The sequence below is a fragment of the Marmota marmota genome, unplaced genomic scaffold, assembly GCF_001458135.2.
Source record: "Marmota marmota marmota unplaced genomic scaffold, marMar, whole genome shotgun sequence".
NCBI lineage: Eukaryota > Metazoa > Chordata > Mammalia > Rodentia > Sciuridae > Marmota > Marmota marmota.
In genome coordinates this window covers 12,191,243-12,214,216 of record NW_026000048.1, presented here as the reverse complement: position 1 = coordinate 12,214,216, position 22,974 = coordinate 12,191,243, and the positions used below count along the sequence as shown (strand labels likewise).

At 42.2% G+C, this 22,974-nt stretch overlaps 1 protein-coding gene across 2 annotated transcripts in view; it reads left to right on the top strand.

Moving 5' to 3' along the window:
* The first annotated feature begins 10,211 nt into the window (after positions 1 to 10,211).
* Positions 10,212 to 22,974, top strand: part of Ccdc3 (coiled-coil domain containing 3) — a 107,503-nt gene continuing 94,740 nt past the window's right edge. Inside the window, exons 1-2 of one of the 2 annotated variants that reach the window (XM_048812669.1) lie at positions 10,212 to 10,773; positions 13,540 to 13,714. In XM_048812669.1, the coding sequence (XP_048668626.1) occupies positions 10,400 to 10,773; positions 13,540 to 13,714 (549 nt within the window). In that variant the 5' untranslated portion in view covers positions 10,212 to 10,399. The remainder of the gene's footprint in view (positions 10,774 to 13,539; positions 13,715 to 22,974) is intronic. The other variant, XM_015495209.2, reaches the window with a different exon arrangement.

The following is a 22,974-nucleotide window of genomic DNA, read 5'->3' as shown; positions in this document are numbered from 1 at the left end:
CTTCCCACTTGTTCATGCACTGACATCCCATCTTCTTCACTGCGCTGCCTTCTGACACTCATGTTAGACTGTACCCTGTGAGGCTCCTCTTTACCCTGCTTAGACACTGGTGGAATCAGTGCAAAGCCTGCCGTCCCACTTGGTCATCCTTCTCGCCTTCTGGACTTGAAACCCTCATGACAAGCTACTCTTCTACAGCCATTCCTCCTAACCCTATTTGGGCTCTGACATCTTGCACCATCTCAGTCCTCTACACTGACACCACCCTCTTTACCCCTTTGTGGCTCATCCCTACAGTGGGAAATCCTGGGCAGAAGCTAGCTCCCCTTTTCTTGTTTAGACCCTCCATTCCTCTCCTGCCTCAACTTGGAGACCTCAATTGCCTGGCCCCAACTAAAGACTTTTAGGACTAAGTTTTTAAGGAAAGGAAATGAATAGAGAAGAAAAAGGAAGAAATGACTCGTTTATTTTCCACAACTAATTTAGGCTAATTTAAAAATCAAACTCAAGAAAATTTCATGGCATTTTGACATGGATTTTTAAAAATTACATCAGGAGGAAATGACAAATTGACAGTACCAGATATATCTTTTTTTTTTAAATTTTTTATTGTGGGTTGTTCAAAACATTACAAATTTCTTGACATATCATATTCCACACTTTGATTCAAGTGGGTTATGAACTCCCCACCTTCACCCCTACACAGATTGCAGAATCACATCAGTTACACATCCATTGATTTACATATTGCCATACTAGTGTCTGTTGTGCTCCGCTGCCTTTCCCATCCTCCACCCTCCCCCCTCCCCACCTCTCCCCTCCCCTCCCCTCCTCTCTCTCTACCCCCTCCACTGTATAACCCTGAGGGTCTCCTTCCATTACCATGCAATTTCCCTTCTCTCTCCCTTTCCCTCCCACCTCTCATCCCTGTTAAATGTTAATCTTCTTCTCCTGCTCTTCGTCCCTACTCTGATCTTAGTTACTCTCCTTATATCAAAGAAGACATTTGGCATTTGTTTTTTAGGGATTGGCTAGCTTCACTTAGCATAATCTGCTCTAATGCCATCCATTTCCCTGTAAATTCTATGATTTTGTCATTTTTTAATGCAGAGTAATACTCCATTGTGTATAAATGCCACATTTTTTTTATCCATTCGTCTATTGAAGGGCATCTAGGTTGGTTCCACAGTCTTGCTATTGTGAACTGTGCTGCTATGAACATCGATGTAGCAGTGTCCCTGTAGCATGCTCTTTTTAGGTCTTTAGGGAATAGACCAAGAAGGGGAATAGCTGGGTCAAATGGTGGCTCCATTCCCAGCTTTCCAAGAAATCTCCATACTGCTTTCCAAATTGGCTGCACCAATCTGCAGTCCCACCAGCAATGTACAAGTGTACCCTTTTCCCCACATCCTCGCCAGCACTTGTTGTTGTTTGACTTCATAATGGCTGCCAATCTTACTGGAGTGAGATGGTATCTTAGGGTGGTTTTGATTTGCATTTCTCTGACAGCTAGAGATGGTGAGCATTTTTTCATGTACTTGTTGATTGACTGTATGTCCTCCTCTGAGAAGTGTCTGTTCAGGTCCTTGGCCCATTTGTTGATTGGGTTGTTTGTTCTCTTATTGTCTAATTTTTTGAGTTCTTTGTATACTCTGGATATTAGGGCTCTATCTGAAGTGTGAGGAGTAAAGATTTGTTCCCAGGGTGTAGGCTCCCTATTTACCTCTCTTATTGTTTCTTTTGCTGAGAAAAAACTTTTTAGTTTGAGTAAGTCCCATTTGTTGATTCTAGTTATTAACTTTTGTGCTATGGGTGTCCTATTGAGGAATTTGGAGCCCGACCCCACAGTATGTAGATCGTAGCCAACTTTTTCTTCTATCAGACGGCGTGTCTCTGATTTGATATCAAGCTCCTTGATCCATTTTGAATTCACTTTTGTGCATGGCGAGAGAAAGGGATTCAGTTTCATTTTGTTGCATATGGATTTCCAGTTTTCCCAGCACCATTTGTTGAAGATGCTATCCTTCCTCCATTGCATGCTTTTAGCCCCTTTATCAAATATAAGATAGTTGTAGTTTTGTGGATTGGTTTCTGTGTCCTCTATTCTGTACCATTGGTCCACCCGCCTGTTTTGGTACCAGTACCATGCTGTTTTTGTTACTATTGCTCTGTAGTATAGTTTGAAGTCTGGTATCGCTATACCGCCTGATTCACACTTCCTGCTTAGCATTGTTTTTGCTATTCTGGGTCTTTTATTTTTCCATATGAATTTCATGATTGCTTTCTCTATTTCTACAAGAAATGCCGTTGGGATTTTGATTGGCATTGCATTAAACCTATAGAGAACTTTTGGTAATATCGCCATTTTGATGATGTTAGTTCTGCCTATCCATGAACAGGGTATATTTTTCCATCTTCTAAGATCTTCTTCTATTTCTCTCTTTAGGGTTCTGTAGTTTTCATTGTATAAGTCTTTCACCTCTTTTGTTAGGTTGATTCCCAAGTATTTTATTTTTTTTGAAGATATTGTGAATGGAGTGGTTGTCCTCATTTCCATTTCAGAGGATTTGTCGCTGATATACAGGAATGCCTTTGATTTATGCGTGTTGATTTTATATCCTGCCACTTTGCTGAATTCATTTATTAGCTCTAATAGTTTCTTTGTAGAGCCTTTTGGGTCTGCTAGGTATAGAATCATATCATCTGCAAATAGTGATAATTTAAGTTCTTCTTTTCCTATTTTGATGCCTTTAATTTCTTTCGTCTGTCTAATTGCTCTGGCCAGTGTTTCGAGAACTATGTTGAACAGAAGTGGAGAGAGAGGGCATCCCTGTCTTGTTCCAGATTTTAGAGGGAATGCCTTCAGTTTTTCTCCATTCAGAATGATGCTAGCCTGAGGCTTAGCATAGATTGCTTTTACAATATTGAGGTATGTTCCTGTTATCCCTAGTTTTTCTAGAGTTTTGAACATAAAGGGATGCTGTACTTTGTCGAATGCTTTTTCCGCATCTATCGAGATGATCATATATATCTTTTTTTTTTTTTTTCCCAAAACAGGGTCTCTATGTTTCCCAGCTTGGCCTTGAACTCATCTCTTCTAGTCTAAGCCTCCTGTGTAGCTGGGATTACAAGGCTGCACCACTTTATCCTGATCTTTAGGTCTATCTTATATGGTTCAGTTCCATCCTTGTAGAAATTTCTGTCATAAGTCCAGTGTGGCCATAATTAAGGTCAACGAGTATAATTATTAAGGTCAGAGCTCAGTCCAGAGTCTGGAGACCCAGATATTCCCTTTATGAAGGCAATGAAAAATATATCTGTGAGAGGGAGACTCTGTATTCTTGCAAATCTCTGTGATTAGTCCTCTTTCTAGGCCAGGTATGGCTGTAGAAGATGTCACCACTGAAGTAGGTTCCCTAATTCCAAAGGAAGCAGTGGAATTCTCAAGTACCAGGGGCCAAGTGGCAGTCCTTAAGTGCTGAGGGAGGGAAGTCTACCATAAAGAGTGGGAGAGTCATGCTGGTATTCAGAATGTTTTGACTGGCAGACAACTTTGCCAGTGGATAGTTGGGTCATGATGTCCTCTAAATTAAATGTATGGACATTCCTAGAGGAATGCCTGATCTGTGTATTATAGGAAAAACTAAGTCTGGTAGCTGAAAACCTGATCCAAGTTGCCACAGGGGAGAGTTTGAGCCTCTTATTGTGTTTCCAGACATAAGTAAATCACAGACACAGAGCCATTTAGATTAAAGGGTAGGTCAGGTGTCCTTGGGGAAGGACTTGTACCATCACCAAAGTACACATCATAAATCTTTCAAGACTTCTTCAGAGGGTCCTGGGTTGATTTACTAAAAGTCCTGTGTGTTGGAAAAAGGAAGTACCCAGGTCCTTTGAGGATTACTATCTACTGGCTGTGAATGGACACTAATCCCAGAAAGACCCAAGTACCACTGTGGCCCCAAAGTAAAACTAAGATCTTAATCATATTCAGATAAAACATGTATTTTAGAACGAATCAGACCCATGTTGGACTAAATTGATCCAGAAATTCACCTAGTGGTTATTTCCCCAGCTTATGAAGAGGTAATTTGCAATAGACACAACTAACAACGAACAAATCCTGACATTTGCTCTCTGACCCATGAGTGGTGGCCATTATTGTAGAAAGGGCTAAGCAGAAGCCTCTACAGCTTTATTCCTACCAACAGAGTAAATCATAAGCAATTTTTATTTCTGGGGGGATGGCAAAAATTAATGCTGACATCAAAGATCTGAAAGAAATGCAGATGGTGATATCACGTGCCCTCATCGAGCTCCTTAGATTTCTGAGTTTGGCCCATGCAAAAGTCATATGTATCTTAAAAAATGTATGAGGTCTACTGTAACCTTGATGAGATGGTGACTAAAATTTCACATACTGTCCCAGATGAAGTGTCTTTCCTAGAGAAAGATCAGCATGTCCTTTTGCATGTGCTTTGCAGTTACCTACCTAACTTTCCCTCATACTGATGTGTAAAGACTACCAGAAACAGTTTGCTCTTACTTGTCAGGGTTAACAATATACTTTCATATCCTTGCACCAGGCTCCTGCTCTCTGCCACCAGAGATCTTGATGACCTGGATATTTCACAAAACACACATGGGGCCCCACATTGATGACATTATGGTGAATTGTCACGAAGTTCATAAAGTATCAGGTTCTTTAGAGATCTAAAGATAGGAGGGAGATAAGCCCCATAAAAATTCAAGGCTCTGCGGCGTCAATGAAGCGTCTCAGTGTTCAATTATCACTTATCCAAGGTGAAAGTAAAGTGCTTGCTCCTTGGACCACCTACAATGGAAAAATTCTTGGTTAGCCTTTGTCTTGTGGGGCAACATATATCACACTTGAATGTGCCACTTGGACCATCTGTAAAGTTTCCTGTAAAGCTGCTGATTTTAAGTAGAAATGAACAACAGAAGGATCTGCAGCAAAATGTCTATGCACAGAGCGTCTATGTATGTGTCTATGTATGGAGTCTCTTGCAAGCAATGACCAGATAACTGCCAACCTCTAGGATTAAATCCAGGTCCTCAACATGCTAGCAAAGTGCTCTTCTACTGAGCCACACCCCAGCTCCCCACCTTTTCCCAAAGGCATAGACAGGTTAGCCCTTTTAAAATTTTATTTTGAGACAAAGTTCATTAAGTTGCCCAGACTGGTCTTAGCCTGCAATCCTGCCTCAGTCTAGCAAGTGGCTGAGATTACAAGCATATACCACCATGCCTGGCTGAACCAGGCAAATCTATGCCTTGGAATCTATTTCCTTTGGAAAAATAGCTTCTCTCTTGACATCAGCCTTGGTAGAGATTGAATGCCTACCCATGGTAGGTAGGGGAACATGTGAACTGAACTTTTCATCATGAACTAGGTTTTACCTGACATACCCAGCCAGAAAGCTCTGTGAGTAATACAATGGTCCATAATTAAATGGAAATGGTATATTAGGGCCTGGGCTTGGGAAGGTGCAGAAGGTACAAGTTAGTTTCCTGTGATTATGAAGGCACATTGCCCTTTCTCCCTCCTTTGGTCAATGGTCTTTTGGAGATATTCCTTATGACAATGGATCAAATCCTTTTCTGTTGATACAACAAAATACTAGAGGCTAAGAATTTTATAAAGAAAAGAGGAGGATGAATTAGTTTATAGTTTTGGAAACTAAAAGTTAGAGTGGGCAGCCCTATCCATTCAGCCTTTGGTGAGAGTCTAATAACAGGTGGCATCATGGAAAGAGCCTGGGCGAAAGGTGAAAAAATCACATGGTGAGATGAGGACAGAGACCAAGGGTGGGGAACAGTCTGGCTCTTTTAGTACAACTCATTCTCACAAGAACTAACTCAGTCCACAAGACCAGCATACATTCCTTCCAACAGTGATGTCTTCAATGGCTTGGTTATTTCCCGTTAGGCCCCCACTCTTAAAGGTTCCACAACCTCTTAATACTAGGGGACCATTGGGGACCAGTACATGTATCCTTGGGGTACAAACTGAATCCAAATCATAGAAGACCAATTGGCTAAGAAATAAATAGCTCAAGGCTATTTTACTGCTCATTCTGTATTATATAGTCTTCTACTAGGTCCCACTCAGGGATGATCCTAAAGAATATTGGAGAAGGAAAATTCTTCCTGGGTAGAACTCCAAGGTATACATTTAGTTATCCATCTCACAGCCAGAATAAGAGTCTTGGAATCAAGGAGTGTATGGGCCAGGAGAAAATTGGTGACAAGGACATGTGGGCAAGAGAGATATCAATGGACCTCTCAGAATGGTCACAAATTGTGAAGACATTTGTATCTCATGTGAATGATGATCAAAGAGCATTCAGTGGAGAGGAGGTTCTTAGTAACTGGGTGGGAGAACCACACACTCTGGGGTGCCAGTCAGTCCCTAGTGTTTGTTCAGTGAACCCATGAGCACAATGGCCATGGTGGGAGGGAGGCAGGCTGTTCATTGGCAGCCACATGGGCTTCCCTTTACCTAGGTTGGCCTGGCTAACAGTACTGCTGAGGGCCTACCAAGTGTCAACAAGAAATCAGTATAGATATGGTCCCATTCACGTAGGAAAACTGCAAGCCACCTAGTGGCAGGTTGATTATATCAAACCACTATTATCTTGCTGACTGTTTTCTGCGTATGGGTTTGCTTCTCTGCCCATAATGCTTCCTGTAGTAGTGTCATCTGTGGATTCACCAACCACATTATCCACCATCATGGAATTCCCCATGGTATTACTTCTGATTAGTGATTCCCAAAGGATCTTCTTTCAAAACCATGAAGTACAGAGGGCTCACGGCCAGAAGTGATTGGTCCTACACCACAAGCTACATCACATGGAAGCAATTGATAAATTTTTAAAAGGTGTAAGTAAGGCTTAGGAAAGACTCTGTTATAGTGTCACTTGGCAGGCAACATCCTGAAATCATGAGGTGCTGTCTTAAAGGATACTGTCTATTCTTTGAAACAGAAAACAACATATGATATTATGCATCTCATAACCAGAATAGATGAGTCTTGGAATCAAGGGGCGCAAGTGGCTTGATTCATGATTAAATCCAATAATTCATTCATGGAATTTTCATTTTCCATTCTGGTGACCTTGAGCTCTGCTTATTGGAAGGTCTTAGTCTTGGAAGAGGAATTGCTCACTAGGGGACACACCAATGGCTCCCTTCCAGTCAGCGAGGTCTTCTGCTTGCTCTTACAGAGAAGGAAGACATGACTGATGTCTCCTCAGAATCCACAAGAAGGACAATCTCTGGAAAGGGCTTCTGGAAAATACATTCTGGACAGTACTGGAAGAATTTTGGTTCTGTTAAGTTTATCCAAGAAGAGGGAACATGTATGATGATGTGAGGGAAAAAAAAAAAGAAGAGAGAACACAGCACATGCACTGCTTTTTATTTATTTGCTTGACTAAATGGAAAGAGAAGTCAAGGTTTTAAGGTCTGTAGAAGTAGACAAATCTTTTCCAGACCTCTGAGGCACTTGAAGATGAAATTAAAAAGAGGTTTTTTTGTTTTGTTTTTTTTCTTAAAAACTGTCCTGTCTCTCTCTATGATAATGTAGGGCTGAAATAGAGCAGGGCTCCTGAATAGTATAACATTAATATTAGGTCAGTCACTCACTTTTACAGCTTCCACTAGGGAATATGCCAAGCTTCTTACTAATCATATATTCTATAAGCATCCTAAACAAAGGGCCAACTTGTTCCTCTAAGGCATTTCCTATCTTTGTCCCTATTCTCATGTTGGAGTTAAGTTCTTAGACTCCAGAGTCTGATGGCTGGGGTTTGAATCCTGGCTCACTTTCTAGCTTTGGGTAAGTCATTTAACCTCTCTGTGCCTAAGTTTCCTTATCTGCAAAATGAACATATAGTAGTATTTCCTTTGGAATTGTTTGGAGGATTAATTAAGATAACATATGTAAAGTCCTTGCAACTGTACTTGGCCTAAAGCAAGCGATGAATAAACATAAGCAATTGGTAATATCAGGAGTTGGCAATGCTTACTAAGTCTGCTCTCCAGCAAAACAAATCATTTTACATCCCGTTTCTTTCTGTAGCAAACCTGCAGAACACCTGTTAGACAACTGTTATGGGCTGAATTGTGCCCTCCCCCCACTTCCTCATTCATATGTTAAAGTTCTAAACCTCACTCCAACTGAATATATTTGGAAATAAGACTTTATGGAGACAACTGAAGTTAAATGAATTCATAAAGGTGGGACCCTAATCCACTGGACTGGTGACCTTATCAGAAGAAGAAGAGGCACCAGAGATCTGTCTCTGCATAGTACACAGAAGAAAGGCTACTTCTTGCTGTGAGGATGGGCAAAAAGATGGCCATTTACACACCAGAAAGAGAGGCCTCATGGACACCTAGCTGGCTTCTTGATCTTGAACTTTATCCTCCAGAACAGGAAGAAATAAACATCTGTTGTTTTATCTACCAGTGTGCAATATTTAGTTATGGTAGCCCTAGGTGACTGATATAATAACATTATGAAATTTTATAATTTAAATATTCAGTAAGAGACAGATTAGCACTCCAGAAAAACAGTCTCTGGTGTTTTAACCTTGAATACCATTTGCCTGCTGTGAAATTCTACCATGGAAGGTGACCGCAGGAGAGTCACACACCCTTGGTAATGCTGTCCCTTGGGTTCCCTTTGACTAAGTTTTTCCTACAAAACTTTCAGGGATTCCCTGTCTTTGAAGAGCTTACTCTTACTTCCTCCTGCTTTTGGGTCCATCACAGCATGGGTGAGACTAAAAATTTAGTTGATTGGTCACTGACCAGTGAGTAGTGTGCCCCGTGAGTCCCCGAAGAGCTTGATAGGAGTGCCTAGAGTCTTGATTCTTCATTGTCTGAGGGCACCCTAAGTTTTCCCTCTGGTTTCTTCTGTTCCCCTTTCTTCCTGAGACCCTCCAGCCCCTCCTACTCCAGAGCTTTTTTACCCCAAGACTTGCTTTTCAAAACCTGTGTCCACAGCAACCATTCACCATTCAACCATTCAATGGAATCATACTGACTGCAGGTATAGGACTCCAGGGAAGAAGACTGGGGCCCTGGGGAGGTGAGGCCAGCCTTTGAATTTTCACTCCAATTTCTGTATATGCTCTCTCTTTCTTCCAGATTTTCCCAGGAACTCTCTTTCCTCCAAGTCACAGAAGAAATGGTACTGGGGTTTAAAGCTGAAATACTCAGCGATCCAAATTAATAAGTTGCTTGCAGAACAGAGTCCTCCACTTGAAAACAAATTTGCTTATGAAGCTCATGTAAAAATACAATAGGTATGATGGATGTATAATGTGTATGTGTGTGATATGCATGATACAGAATATAAAATATAATATTCATTTTTTATAAGTAAGAACTATTGTTTCTTCTTACTACATTAGGTATAACAAAGTCAGCTTAGGGAGTATATTGTTGAGTTTGGGTCTGCACCAAATCACCCATTGACTCACAATCAGCTGTTTCGAATTTACTCCAGAATTTATTTCTCAGGTGTAGGGTATTCAGAATCTCTTATCAGGACTTTCTGAAGATCACCGTTAAAAAATAATCAGATTCAAGCCAGGTGCGGTAGTAGTCCACACCTGTAATCCTAGCAACCATGAGGTTGAGGCAGAGGATCAGGAGTTCAAAGCCAGCCTCAACCAAAGCAAGGCACTAAGCAACTCAGTGAGACCCTGTCTCTAAATAAAATACAAAATACGGTTGGGCATATGGCTCAGCCATTAAGTGCTCCTGAGTTCAATCCCCAGTAACTGCCCCTCGCTCCCCCCAAAAAAGATTCAGAAGCAGAATGAAAATGAATCTTTTAAAAAGTTTGTTAGCTCACACTAAAAACTCTGGGATGATAAAATCAAATTCGATTTCTATGAATTTTGACTCTAAATGAACTCTATAACAAAGTTTTAATGCAGAGTAATCCTGCAAGTAAATAGCAATTGTTCTAAGGTGCCGCGTTTGGAACTCGTTACACCTGGCAAGCCCTGACCCAGCCCAAGCGGGGCGCTAGGGAAGGGCTGCGGGGGTTCGGACTCCGTCCCAGGGTCACCGGAGTTCCCGGGTCTCGCCCGCCCCGCGCGCCCCTCCCGCGCGGCCGCCGCCCCCTCCCCCGCCTCCGCCGCAGGGGGCAGGGCAGGAGGCGGGCGCCTGTCCCGCCCGGCCCCGCGACCCTTTTAAAGCCTGGCGGGTGCTGGCGGGACACCGCGAGCCCGGCTGCAGGGAGAGCGGCGCTCGAGCTTCCCCCGAGCAGCCAAGAGCCAGGCCGCCTGCTGCCCCCTGCGCCCGCCTGGAGGGTCGGGCCATGAGCCCCGGCTAGCGCGCCCTCCCGCCTGCCGGCATGCTGCGCCCGCTGCTGCTCGCCGCGCTCTGCCTGGCCGGCCACCCCGCGCCCGCCCGCGCCTGCCAGCTGCCCTCCGACTGGAGGCCCCTGAGCGAGGGCTGCCGCGCGGAGCTGGCCGAGACCATCGTGTACGCCAAGGTGCTGGCGCTGCACCCCGAGGAGCCCGGCCTCTACAACTACCTGCCCTGGCAGTACCACGCCGGCCAGGGGGGGCTCTTCTACTCGGCCGAGGTCGAGATGCTGTGCGACCAGGCGTGGGGCAGCATGCTGGAGGTGCCCGCCGGCTCCAGGCTCAACCTCACCGGCCTGGGCTACTTCTCCTGCCACTCCCACACCGTGGTCCAGGACTACTCCTATTTCTTCTTCCTCAGGTGAGCCCGGCACCGCCGTCGCCACCGCCTCCTCTGCCTGTAGTTAGGGTTTCCTGCAGCCAGGTGGGGGAACCCCAGGGGTCCTGTCCGTGCCAAACTAGAATATGCCTTAGGGCCCTCGGCTTAGGCTTCTTTATTCTCTCCTGCTCCGTCAGACTTCTCTGCAAAGATCCTGGCATCCCCCTGCCGAAGGCCCTTTTAAAAACGCAGATGATTTCCGTGTTAAGATACACAGAGCGGTGTTTCACGCACAGGGTCAAAAGTGCTCTCCAACAACCCTTTTGACTCATCTTCTTTTAAACTGGCTTCAAGTAGAGTAGGAGTAGATTGGGATGGGCAGAAAAACAGTCTTTCCACTCCGTCATTGGGATCCGGGCTCTGCCCTTCTGCCTGACTGATATTTGAGCCAGTTATTTCCCAAGAACTTCCACAACTTCACTTGCATAAAGTGAGAAGCAAGGCTGGTTGATACTAAAACACAGTAATGCCTGCAAAGCACCAGTGACAGAGAAGTTGCTTAGCCAATATTCATTCTCTTTCCTCCAACCCCTTCCACGGACTTCAGTGCAGGAATGCAGCTCGGGGTCTTCATGTTCCACTGTCTCCCATCTCCACCTGGTTATCTAAAACAGCAAAGGTTTGATGGGAGGGCCTGCTGGGGTTCAGACCCTGGGTCACAATGTTTTGAAAAGAGGCTGCAGATAGTTTCCAGTGATTCTCCATCCCCTGTGGTCTGTGACAGTCCATGAAATTGGCCTGTGGTCAGGATGGAATGCTCTACCCAAGAGTTCAGTCAAGTCTTATTGACTATAAATTCTACCGAGATTTGAAATGCAGAACAGCAGATGGAACCCTAAATCCATTGGTTAACTGCCTTTGAATTAAGAGTGATATAGAACATCTGAGAGAAACATCCAAATGAAATCTACCCTGTACTTCAAGATAGTGAAGTGAATTAAGGCAAAGTTGTCTCTGATCAATGACAGTTTCAGCCTCCCCGTCTGAGGTGGCATGACTCTGCCTGGGTTTGCAGATCCATTTTTTTTAGTTCTCATCCTTTCTCAGAAGGAAAACAGTTCCACAGAGGGATGTTCATAAGCTGATGGCAACACGTGTTTTCCATATTGAAGCCAGAATATCTAAGTTTAGAACACATGTCCTGCTTTGTAAAGTTGGCTTGAGTGGTTTAGCTAGATTAGTTTTTTTTTTTTTTTTTTTTAAATAATTGCCAGGAAAGTCTAGTTTCTAAATAAAGTCTGTCAGGGCTGAGAGAATGCCCTTTCTGATACAGAGAAACTTAGGTTTTTCATGTTTTTATTTAGGAAAAATACTGAGAACCAGCTCTAAAAACTACTCAACTCTTTATTTTCCAAGAGTGGGGGTGAGCCCAAGTACTTGAGCAGATCTTATTGTTTCCCGTTTTTTAAATCATGAAATGCAGTTTTGTCCACTGGCTCCGGTGGTCAGCCAACTCTTTCATCTTTTGCTCTTACATATTTACAAAAAGTTAGGGCAGACATACAAAACAGTAGTCTGACAGATTCTCATTTTACAGGGCTGTCTTGCCCTGAAGTGTGTCGACAACTGCATACAAATCTTTCCTCTTTTGTTATTCTAGGATCCACTAGATGGGAACAGACTCTAGTAGGGGGAGTGGCAGAGGAGACTCACTGGGGAGGCCATCCTGCCTGCTTTTGCTCAGATTGTAATTCATCTCCTTTTTCTTTTTCACGACTTAATCTTTCCAGCAAGTGCTTTCTACTAGGCTCTGTAAAATGACTCACTGATAAATATACTTACATGTATAATAAATATATTTATTTATATTACCTTCATTCTGCTCCAAGTGCTTTATTGTATTTTCTAATGCAATCCTTGCCACACCACCAGGAAAGTAGGCGCTATTATAATCCTCTTTGAACAGATGGGAATACTGAAGCTTGGAGAAATTGAAACGTGTCAGGTCTTGAGCCCATGTCATTATGACTGGCCTATCTCTCACCAGGAAAGGAGATCCAGGAGGAGGAAGGCCCCTGGCATACACAAAGAGACAGACAGACATATGCACACACTTTCCTGCTTCCTTTGGCCAAACTCATTCTTTTGAAAACCTTAAGAATAAACCCAAGTAGTGAGAGGCAGAGAAAACAATTAGAAGTTGTAACTGCTTCAGGAGAACCATGCCAGACATCACAATAAAATTGGCAAGACCCTTGTTTTGGTTAGCTATTTTGCTGCTGTGACTAAAAGATCTGACCAGAACAATTGCAGAGGAGGAAAAGTTTGAGGGCTCATGGTTTCAGAGCTTTTAGTCTATAGAAGGCCAGCTTCATTCTTCAGGGCTTGAGGAGAGAACATCAGAGTTGTTGAATAGTTTTTAGAGCTTGGTTCTCAGTGGGAGAGAGTGGTGGAGGAAAGCATCTCACATCATGGTGATTAGAAAGCAGAGAGACTTCATTCTCTAGAAAAACAAAATATATTACCCCAAAGCTACGCCCCAATTCCCACCTCCCCCAGCCACACCCACCACTTCAGTTACCACTCAGTTAATCCCTGTAAGGGGATTAATTTATTGATTGGGTTAAGACTCTTACAACCCAATCATTTCTCCTCTGAACTTCTCACATTGTCTCACACATGAGCTTTTGGGGAACACCTCACATCCACACCATAACAACCCTTACACTCTTGATGACTCTTGATTAAAGTTGATATGTCCCCAGTGGTCATGTGTATATCTCTGACCTTTTTCCTCTTCTCTATTAGGATGGATGAAAATTATAACCTCTTGCCTCATGGAGTCAATTTCCAAGATGCCATCTTTCCAGATACACAGGAAAACAGGAGGATGTTTTCCAGCCTTTTCCAGTTCTCTAACTGTTCCCAAGGGCAGCAGCTGGTGGCTTTCTCCAGTGACTGGGAGATCCAGGAAGACAACAGGGTAAGAATTGGCTGAACCCTGTGCCATGTAGTGAAATAGCAGGATAGCCCTATCTCGTATGAATTTTGTAATCAAAGAGTTAAGGGTCCTGTTCCAAAATCTGGACCAAAGCCCCCATCCTCTTCTGTTTCCTTCCCATGTCAGGAAACACAGCGTGTGAACTTTGGATTCCTAAGGCTTTGCTGTTTGATAAGGAGCTCTTCACAAAGTGTGGAAACGAGATGGGAGGAGGATTGGCACACTGTGCCTCAGTTTCCCCTTCTGCAAAAAGGAGAGAATGGCAGCATTTATATGATAGGACTGGCCCCATATGATTTAAATATATAAAAATGTAAATGTGTAAATACCTTGATGTTGTGCTTAAAAGTGCTCAATACACATAAGTCATTATGACTGTTGTTATTGACAGTCTAGGGTTCTAAGGAGTTGTCTTTTTTTTTTTAATATTTTAGTAGTTGTTGATGGACCTTTATTTATTTATATGTGATGCTGAGAATCAAACCCAGTGCCTCATACATGCTAGTCGAGCGCTGTACCACTGAGCCACAACCCCAGCCCCAAGGAGTTGTCTTTGTGGGGAAGAAAAACTCCTTAAGAAAATGAAAACTAAACAACAATCATATCTAACACTTCTGTGATTTTTTTTATTTAAAAAATTTATTTATTCTAATTTTTTATACATGACAGCAGAATGCATTTTAATTCATAGCATACACATGGAGCACAATTTTTCATTTCTTTGGTTGTACACACAAAATAGAGTCATTCCATTCGTGTCTTCATACATGTACCTAGGGTAATGATGTCCATCTCATTCCACCATCTTTCCTACCCCCATTCCCCCTCCCTCCCGTTCCCTCTGCCCTTTCCAAAGTTCCCCATTCCTCCTATGTTACCCCCACCCCCAATTATGGATCAGCGTCCACTTATCAGAGAAAACATTTGACCTTTGGTTTTTGGGATTGGCTTACTTCACTTAGCAAGATATTCTCCAACTCCATCCATTTACTTGAAAATGCCATACTTTTATTCACTTTTAAGGCTGAGTAATATTCCATTGTGTATATATACCACATTTCTTTATCCATTCATCTATTGAAGGGCATCTAGGTTGGTTCCACAGTTTAGCTATTGTGGGTTGAGATGCGATAAACATTGATGTAGCTGCATTTCTCTAGTATGCTGCTTTTAAGTTCTTTGGGTATAGACCAAGGATTGGGATAGCTGGGCCAAATGGTGATTCTATTCCACGTTTTCTAAGGAATCTCCATACTGCTTTCCAGATTGGCTGCATCAATTTGCAGTCCCACCAGTAATGTATGAGTGTACCTTTTCCCTCTACAACCTTGCCAACACTTATTGCTTATTATACAAGAATATTGCTTATATTCTTGATAACTGTCATTCTGACTAGAGTGAGATAAAATCTTAAGAATAGTTTTGATTTGCATTTCTCTAATTACTAGAGATGTTGAACATTTTTTCATATGTGTTGATCAACTGTTATCTCTTCTGAGAAGTGTCTGTTTAGCTCCTTAGCCCATTTATTGATTAGATTGTTTGTTATTTTGGTGTTAAGTTTTTTTGAGTTCTTTATATATCCTGGAGATTAGTGCTCTGTCTGTGCGTGTGGCAAAAATTTTCTCCCAAAATGTAGGCTCTCTGTTCATCTCATTGATTGTTTGCTTTGCTGAGCAAGAAACTTTTTAGTTTGAATCCATCCCATTTATTGATTCGTGATTTTATTTCTTATGCTTTAGAAGTCTTGTTAAGGAAGTTGGGGCCTAATCTGACATGATGAAGATTTGGGCCTACTTTTTCTTCTGTTAGGCACAGAGTCTCTGGACTAATTCCTAGATCCTTGATCCACTTTGAGTTGAGTTTTGTGCATGGTGAGAGAGAGGGGTTTAGTTTCATTTTGCTGAATGTGGAATTTCAGTTCTCCCAGCACTATTTGTTGAAGAGGCTATCTTTTCTCCAATGTATGTTTTTGGTGCCTTTGTCTAGTATGAGATAATGCATTTATGTGGGTTTGTCTCTGTGTCCTCTTTTCTGTACCATTGGTCTACATATCTATTTTGATGCCAATACCATGCCGTCTTTGTTACTATTGTTCTGTAGCATAGTTTAAGGTCTGGTATTGTGATGCCACCTGCTTTACTCTTCTTGCTAAGGATTGTTTTGGCTATTCTGGGTCTCTTATTTTTCCAGATGTATTTCATGATTGCTTTTTCTGTTCCTATGAGGGATATCATTGGGGTTTTGATTGGAATTGCGTTAAATCTGTATAGTGCTTTTGGTAGTATGGTCATTTTGACAATATTAATTCTGCCTATCCAAGAACAAGGGAGATCTTTCCATCTTCTAAGGTCTTCTTTAATTTCTTTCTTTAGTGTCTGTAGTTTTCATTGTAGAGGTCTTTCACCTCTTTCATTAAGTTGATGCCCAAGTATTTTATTTTTTTGAGGCTATTGTAAATGGGATAGTTTTCCTAATTTGTCTTTCAGAGGATTTGTCACTGATGTACAGAAATGCATTTGATTTATGGGTGTTGATTTTATATCCCTCTACTTTGCTGAATTCATTTATTAGTTCTAGAAGTTTATTGGTGGAATTTTTTGGATCCTCTAAGTATAGAATTATGTCATTGGCAAATAGTGATAGTTTTTCTTTTTTTTTTTTCCTATTCTTATCCTTTTAATTACTTTCATCTGTCTAATTGCTCTGGCTAGAGTTTTAAGGACTATGTTAAATAAAAGTGGTGAAAGAGGGCATCCCTGTCTTGTTCCTGTTTTTAGAGGGAATGCTTTTAAAAATTTTCTCCATTCATAATGATGTTGGCTTTGGGCTTAGCATAGATAGCTCTCACAATGTTGAGAGAAGTTCCTATTATCCCTAGTTTTTCTAATGTTTTGAACATGAAGCGGTGCTGTATTTTGGCAAATGCTTTTTCTGTGTCTATTGAGATGGTCATATGATTCTTTAAGTCTATTGATGTGATAAATAACATTTATTGATTTTCACAAGTTGAACCAACTTTCATCCCTGGCATGAACCCCACATCTGTGATTTTTTTAAAATGATGCTTGCTAAGATTTAGAGGGTGACTATTGTGGTTATGTAAGGATCATGATTTTGGGGGTATAAAAATATAAAAGGATCTTCCAGTTTGGCCAAATACCAGTTTGGGGGACATTTGAGGATTCTTATTTTTCCAAAATAAGGCATTCCCACAGCAGAGTTGGGTGGAGAGTAGGCCAGGTCAGTTTAACTATGGAGTGGTGGCCCATCACTCCCAGTCCCTATCAAAGGTGATGTCGGGGCATTGTGTCAGACTGCTGGAGAAAGAATTGATGTGGGCCTCACATGGAATAAAGAACTTTTTTTCATAGGTTAGAAATCAACTTGCATATATTAGGTGGCAACCTTCTTGGCACCCAAGTAGGAAGTGACTTCTCTTGTCTGATGGCCCAGCCTATGTAGCTGCCTGTTCTGCCAAACCTTCTTATCGCCTACCCAGGCACCCTGCCCCCAGAGATCCTCTTTATACTCTAGTACAGAAGCTGCTAGTGTGATGCGCAGTGAACATCCAGCCAACGGAAGATATTTATTCTTTCCCAGTATCAAGTGTTTCCTTCCTCAACTCCTCTATCATATTGACAGCAATCTAGATTCTTCTAACACCCCCTTCAGGCTTTGCCTGATTTTTCTGAAAGCTTGTCCTATATTTTGCCCCCACCATGGTTCCACCTGTTTTCTTTTTCCCTTCTTAAACTTGACTGTTGGTCACTCCATAGTGAATTGCATGCTCCAAGGCTAAGCTTGACTATCTCAAACCCTGAGTCACACCTAGTATGTTCCAAACACAATCTTTTCAGGCCTGGCCCTTTGGCTCTGCATTGCGTGAGAGCTTTGCTTATATAGCTAGACCCTTGATAACAATAGATTTGTCAAGGGATCAGATGTTATTCTGAAAATACTTGAAAGTGGTCACATAATGAAGCCATTAACATTTCTTTGGAATTAGATTTTTCCATCATTTGGGGAGGGGGGGAAGGACAATAGGACCATGGAGAATTGTGTTAAATCAGAGCTATTTCTGCTGATGGGATGTTGATGTTGGGGAGAATTCCTTTCCCTTTCCCATTAGTGGCCCTGGTCTCTTTGATAACAAAGTGTGGGAGAGCTACAAACATGGAGGAAGAGTCAATATCTCATGGGAGGAATATAATTGTTCCAGAGTGCTGGGCTGCTGGGCAGTTAAATTGGAGGCACCCTGAACTTTCCAGACCTTTGGCTGCTTCCATTTTTATGTTTTGCCCATATCAAAAGGGATCACATAAGAGTTAATGTAATTAGCTCATTTTAAAATTTAACTGGAAGCTAAAATTAAACACTTTAAAGATTATTTTGTGATGTTCCTGGGGATATTTTTGCATAGTCTGGAGTGATTAACTGTTGAGAATGGCTGCTTGAAGAGTTAGATGTAGAATTACTGATAATTACTTGCTCTCTTCTTTAAAAAAAAATGAAAAAAAGCTAAAATGTCTTCTTCCTTGGGAAGGTTAGCACCGTGTTATCTATCCTACCCAGGCTAAATGTATCATGTAATCTTAGAAACAATCTATATTTTTCCCTGAAGCTTAGGAGGGATCAAAACTGCTGTTCAGTTCCTTTTTATTCCAAGGGGAATAGGTGTTAGGAGACTTGTTCATCAGAGCACACTAAGCCTTCACGTGTTCTGAGAGCAGTTGCAAATGGTCCTGAACTCTGCACCAATGCCTTTCTTGCAGCGTATCTGGGGCTGCAAACCCTGTAGGCATGTTAGCAAGCTTGAGCTTCCCATTGTCCATGCTGTTGTTGTCTAAACTTCTGTTCAGCCTCCATCTTTTTAGGCCTGGCCCTTTGGCTCTGCATTGCGTGAGAGCTTTGCTTATAAGCTAGACCCTTGATAACAATCCATTTGTCAAGAGATCAGATATCATTCTGAAAATACTTGATTAGCCCCCAAACTCTCGCATTATAACTTGTTATAATGCTCCAGACTCCAGTTGCAAAGGACACATTTCATTCTCTTTGCTGATAGTTCTCCCTGTCTTGATCTTGGGGGAGCATGGGAAGCTGGGACTGGAGAGTAGATCTGGAGGTGAAGCGATGGAACAGCAGGAAAATCTTACATAGGGAAAATTTTTGTGTTGCACACCCAGGGCGCCGCACAACTCGGTCCTCGGGAGCAGAACCCTCCCACACTCTGGTTCCTTTCCAGCGCCTCTCCATCTTCACATATCCCACCCACCCCTCAGTTAATAGAAACACAATCTTGCTTTCAAAAGTTGCCAAGAAGTCAGTAGTGTTACCAAATGCTCAGTGCCTCTCTGGTTCGGTGTCATGGTGTTAATGGGGTTTGGGGGATGTCCTTGGCACATGGGAGTGTTTCCTGGCAGGATTCTCTCCACACTAGCCAAGGACATTTTTCCTTCCTCTTTTCTCCTGCTGGTTGAGTCTAACAGTCAAAACAGAAGTTGGATATTTTTCTTTCTCTGCCAGTACCGTCCCCTAGGACCAGGACCTAGCCTGACCCTTACTTACATAGTCTGTCATAAAATGCCATGAGATTGAAATAAAATCGGTGAAGGTCATGCTGCCATCGCGTTCTCTTTTCCTTTTTTGGAAGCACAATGGAGGAGCTTGCTTCTCTAAGCTGCCTTAGAAGGAATGTAAACTCTTAATCAGAAGATCTAGATTGACTTTGCTGTCTCCAGTGAAATGAACTTAGGCAGGTCCCCTAATTTCTCAACTTCAGTTTTCTTATCTATAAAATGGAAAAACTAGTTATATAAACTTTCTAAGGTTGTTGTGTCTAATTAGAACACACATTTGAAAGTACTTTTGTAAACTGTGAAGAGTGTCAGTTTATTACTGTAAACCGATCATCTTAAAGTGTTACTTTAAAAATGACATTTAAAAATTGTAAAAAGCTTTCTGCTTTTAGGGGTCCTAAAACTTGTGATTCGTTGCAGAACGGAGATGGGGATACGCATGGGAGATAGGCATGGATAAGGAGGGCTTTGTGCATAGTGTCTTTTATTCAACAGCATTTAATGGCTTCTGGAAAGGAGGTATTTTAAATTTTTTTTTAATTCTAATTTGTGACAGCAGAATGCATTAGAATTCATATTACAAATATAGAGCACAATTTTTTATATCTCTAGTTGTATACAAAGTATATTCACACCATTCGTGTCTTCATACATGTACTTGGGGTAATGATGTCCATCTAATTCCACCATCTTTTTTACCCCCTTGCCCCTTCCCTTCCCCATCCTCCCCTCTGCCCTATCTAGAGTTCATCTAATCTTCCCATGCTCCCTGTCCCAACCCCACTATGCATCAGCCTCCTTATATCAGAGAAAACATTTGGCATTTGGTTTTTTTAGGATTGGCTAACTTCACTTAGCATTATCTTCTCCAACTGTATTCATTTACCTGCAAATTTCATGATTTTATTCTTTTATTGCTGAGTAATACTCCATCGTGTATACATAGCACATTTTCTTTATCCATTCATCTACTGAAAGGCATCTGGATTGGTTCCACAGTTTAGTTATTGTGAATTGTGCTGCTATAAACATTGATATGGCTGTGTCCCTGTAGTATGCTGTTTTTAAGTCCTTTGGGTATAGACCAAGGAGAGGAATTGCTGGGTCAACCAAGGTGGTTGGTTCCATTGAAAGGAGCACTTTTTAAAGAAACATGTTAATTGAACAATAAACAGTCACAACGGTTCAAATTTGAAAGTATAGAATGGTGTCCAGTAGAGTTTCTCTGCCACCTTTCAGATGGGTAGCTACTATTATTAGTTTCTTATGTAAACACTCAATGTTATTATCTAAGAAATAAGCCAAATACATTATTCTCTGTTGTCTTTGACACAAATGGCAGCATGCCATGCACATTTGCTTTACTTTACATGTACCTTGCTTTACTCAAATAGATTTTAGAGATCTTAGCATATTGATACATATGAAGTTGCCTTAAATGACTGCATAGTATTCCATTATATGCATATGGAAATGTATATAATCAAGTCCCCTCCTGATGGGTTGTCAGATTGGTTCCAATACATCACTATTACAAATAGTGCTGATGTGTGGCATTATACCTGTTTGTAGAATTGCTGAGCCTCCTCACTAGCACACATTTGAGTACCTACTTTGAGGCAGCTACTGTGTTAGACACTAGAGTTTCAGTGTTTAGCAAAATTCAAAGGCCCTGGGGTCATAGAGCTTATAATCTAATGTTGGTGATTGATAATGACTGTATAATTTTAAGTGGAAATCAGTGCTCTGAGAAAAGAAAGAAAATAAGCAGGGAGTCTGGACTTGAAGGTGAAGAAATCCTTTTCTAATGAACTGATTCTTAAGATCTGGTGGGTGAAGAGGAAGCCTAGTTAAAGTAAGTGTGTGTGTGTGTGTGTGTGTGTGTGTGTGTGTGTTGGGGGTAGCAATCCAGAGAAGGAGAGGAATCCGTGCAAAGGGCCTGGGTGGCAGGGTGCCTGGGACCGTGGAAGAGAGCATGTGCTTGGAGCAAAGGGAGGAAGTGAGTTAGTGGGAAGGATGGGCAAAAGTTCTGGCAGGAGCCTGGCCGTGCAGCGCTTGATAGACCCTGGTCCTAACAGCAGTAGGACATCAAGTTTGCATGTTGAAAAGATGAAACTGACAAGCAGGAAAACTGGGTTGCAGGAAATCCCTGCACTGCAGTGAGAAGAGCTAATGGAGGTTACAGAGCACCTGGTAGATGTTGGACCAGGTTAGAAACGGGGGATGGAGAGAAGTGGGAAAATTTGAGCAATATTTAGGAATATTTTTTCTAATTTAATCTTTAAAAATTTTAAAATTCGTTCTTTTTAGTTATAATGACAAAGCACATTTTGATACAGATACATGGGGTATAACTTTTTGTCCTTTAGTTTTGAGAGCTCTCTCTGGACAGTGGCTGTTAACTCTGACCCTGCCCCCATGGGGCCCCAGGGCTGTGATGGTGGATGTTCATAATGTGCTTTCATTGGATACTTCCTGTCTTGGGGGAGGGTCTACTGCCCAAGTGTCCACCCCGTGACTGGGTGTTCCTTTCAGGGGAAACTTGTTTATCCTGGCAGATTTCCTTGTGCCTCTTGTCTGGTCAGTGTCCAGTTTATTACTACCAAAGAGAGCTAGCCTCTGCCAAGAGCCTGGGCCAGGAAAGAAGTTAGATACAGGTTTATCTGTCTAGGGAGATACAGAGGAAGCAACTCAACAGAGTTTATTGCCTAGGTAGATCCCCAGAGAAGAGGACAAATCACTCCAACAGGAAGGGGGAGTTGGCTGGGACATTTGTGCTCAACCAGCAGGTGGGGAGCCAGAGAGAAGACGGAGGAGCTGTGGACAGGACCTTCTCTGTGTCCAGGGCATTACCAAACAGGTTCCCCCAGGGAGCTTTAATTGGCAGGTTTAGAGCAAGCAGACACAAGTTCTAGGGAGGTACACTGTGACTGAGAGAGGAACATTCCTCACTGAAGTCCATGAGGACCGTGGGGGTCAGTGGAGGAGTCGAATAGGTAGTATCTGGCTGCCCCCTAGGGAAGTGGTCACCAGGAGGCAGTTGAATAAGGCAGGAATCTGGATTGGCTACATCAAGGAACTGGGAGGTGGCGGAGAACTGGAAACCATATCAAGGGTGACTAAGCCCTGCTTCTGGCATGAGAAAGTTCATCGTATATTGCTCAGCACCCATTTTGAATATAAAATTACAGGAAACAGTCAATGGGTGTTAATAGTGGTTTGGTCTTTGATTATAAAGGAGAGTGGTCAGAGGTGATGCCTCTATTTCTGACAATGTAGACAACTTGTCAGCACCAACACTAAAAATTTGCATAGGACAGGTTTTATATGGGACTTTGAGTCTAGTTTTGGACATATTGAGTCAGGTTCTTTAAGCTATTCATCTGTGATCTTAAATCCATTGTTGGATTTTTAGGTCTGGAGACCTGAGCTGGTCTCCGAGTAGAAGATACACCTCGGGAGCTCACCATCCATGAGATGCCAATTAAAACCGGGTAGGACCAAGATTTCTAAGAGAAAGGGTTTAGAGAGAAAAGGAGAGCCTTGTGGGTGGGTAGTGTTGGTCAAGAAGGAGCAGTGAGATGGGTCAGGGTTATGGCTCAGTTATAGAGTGCTTGTCTAGCATGCATGAAGCACTGTGTTCGATCCCTGGTACCACAT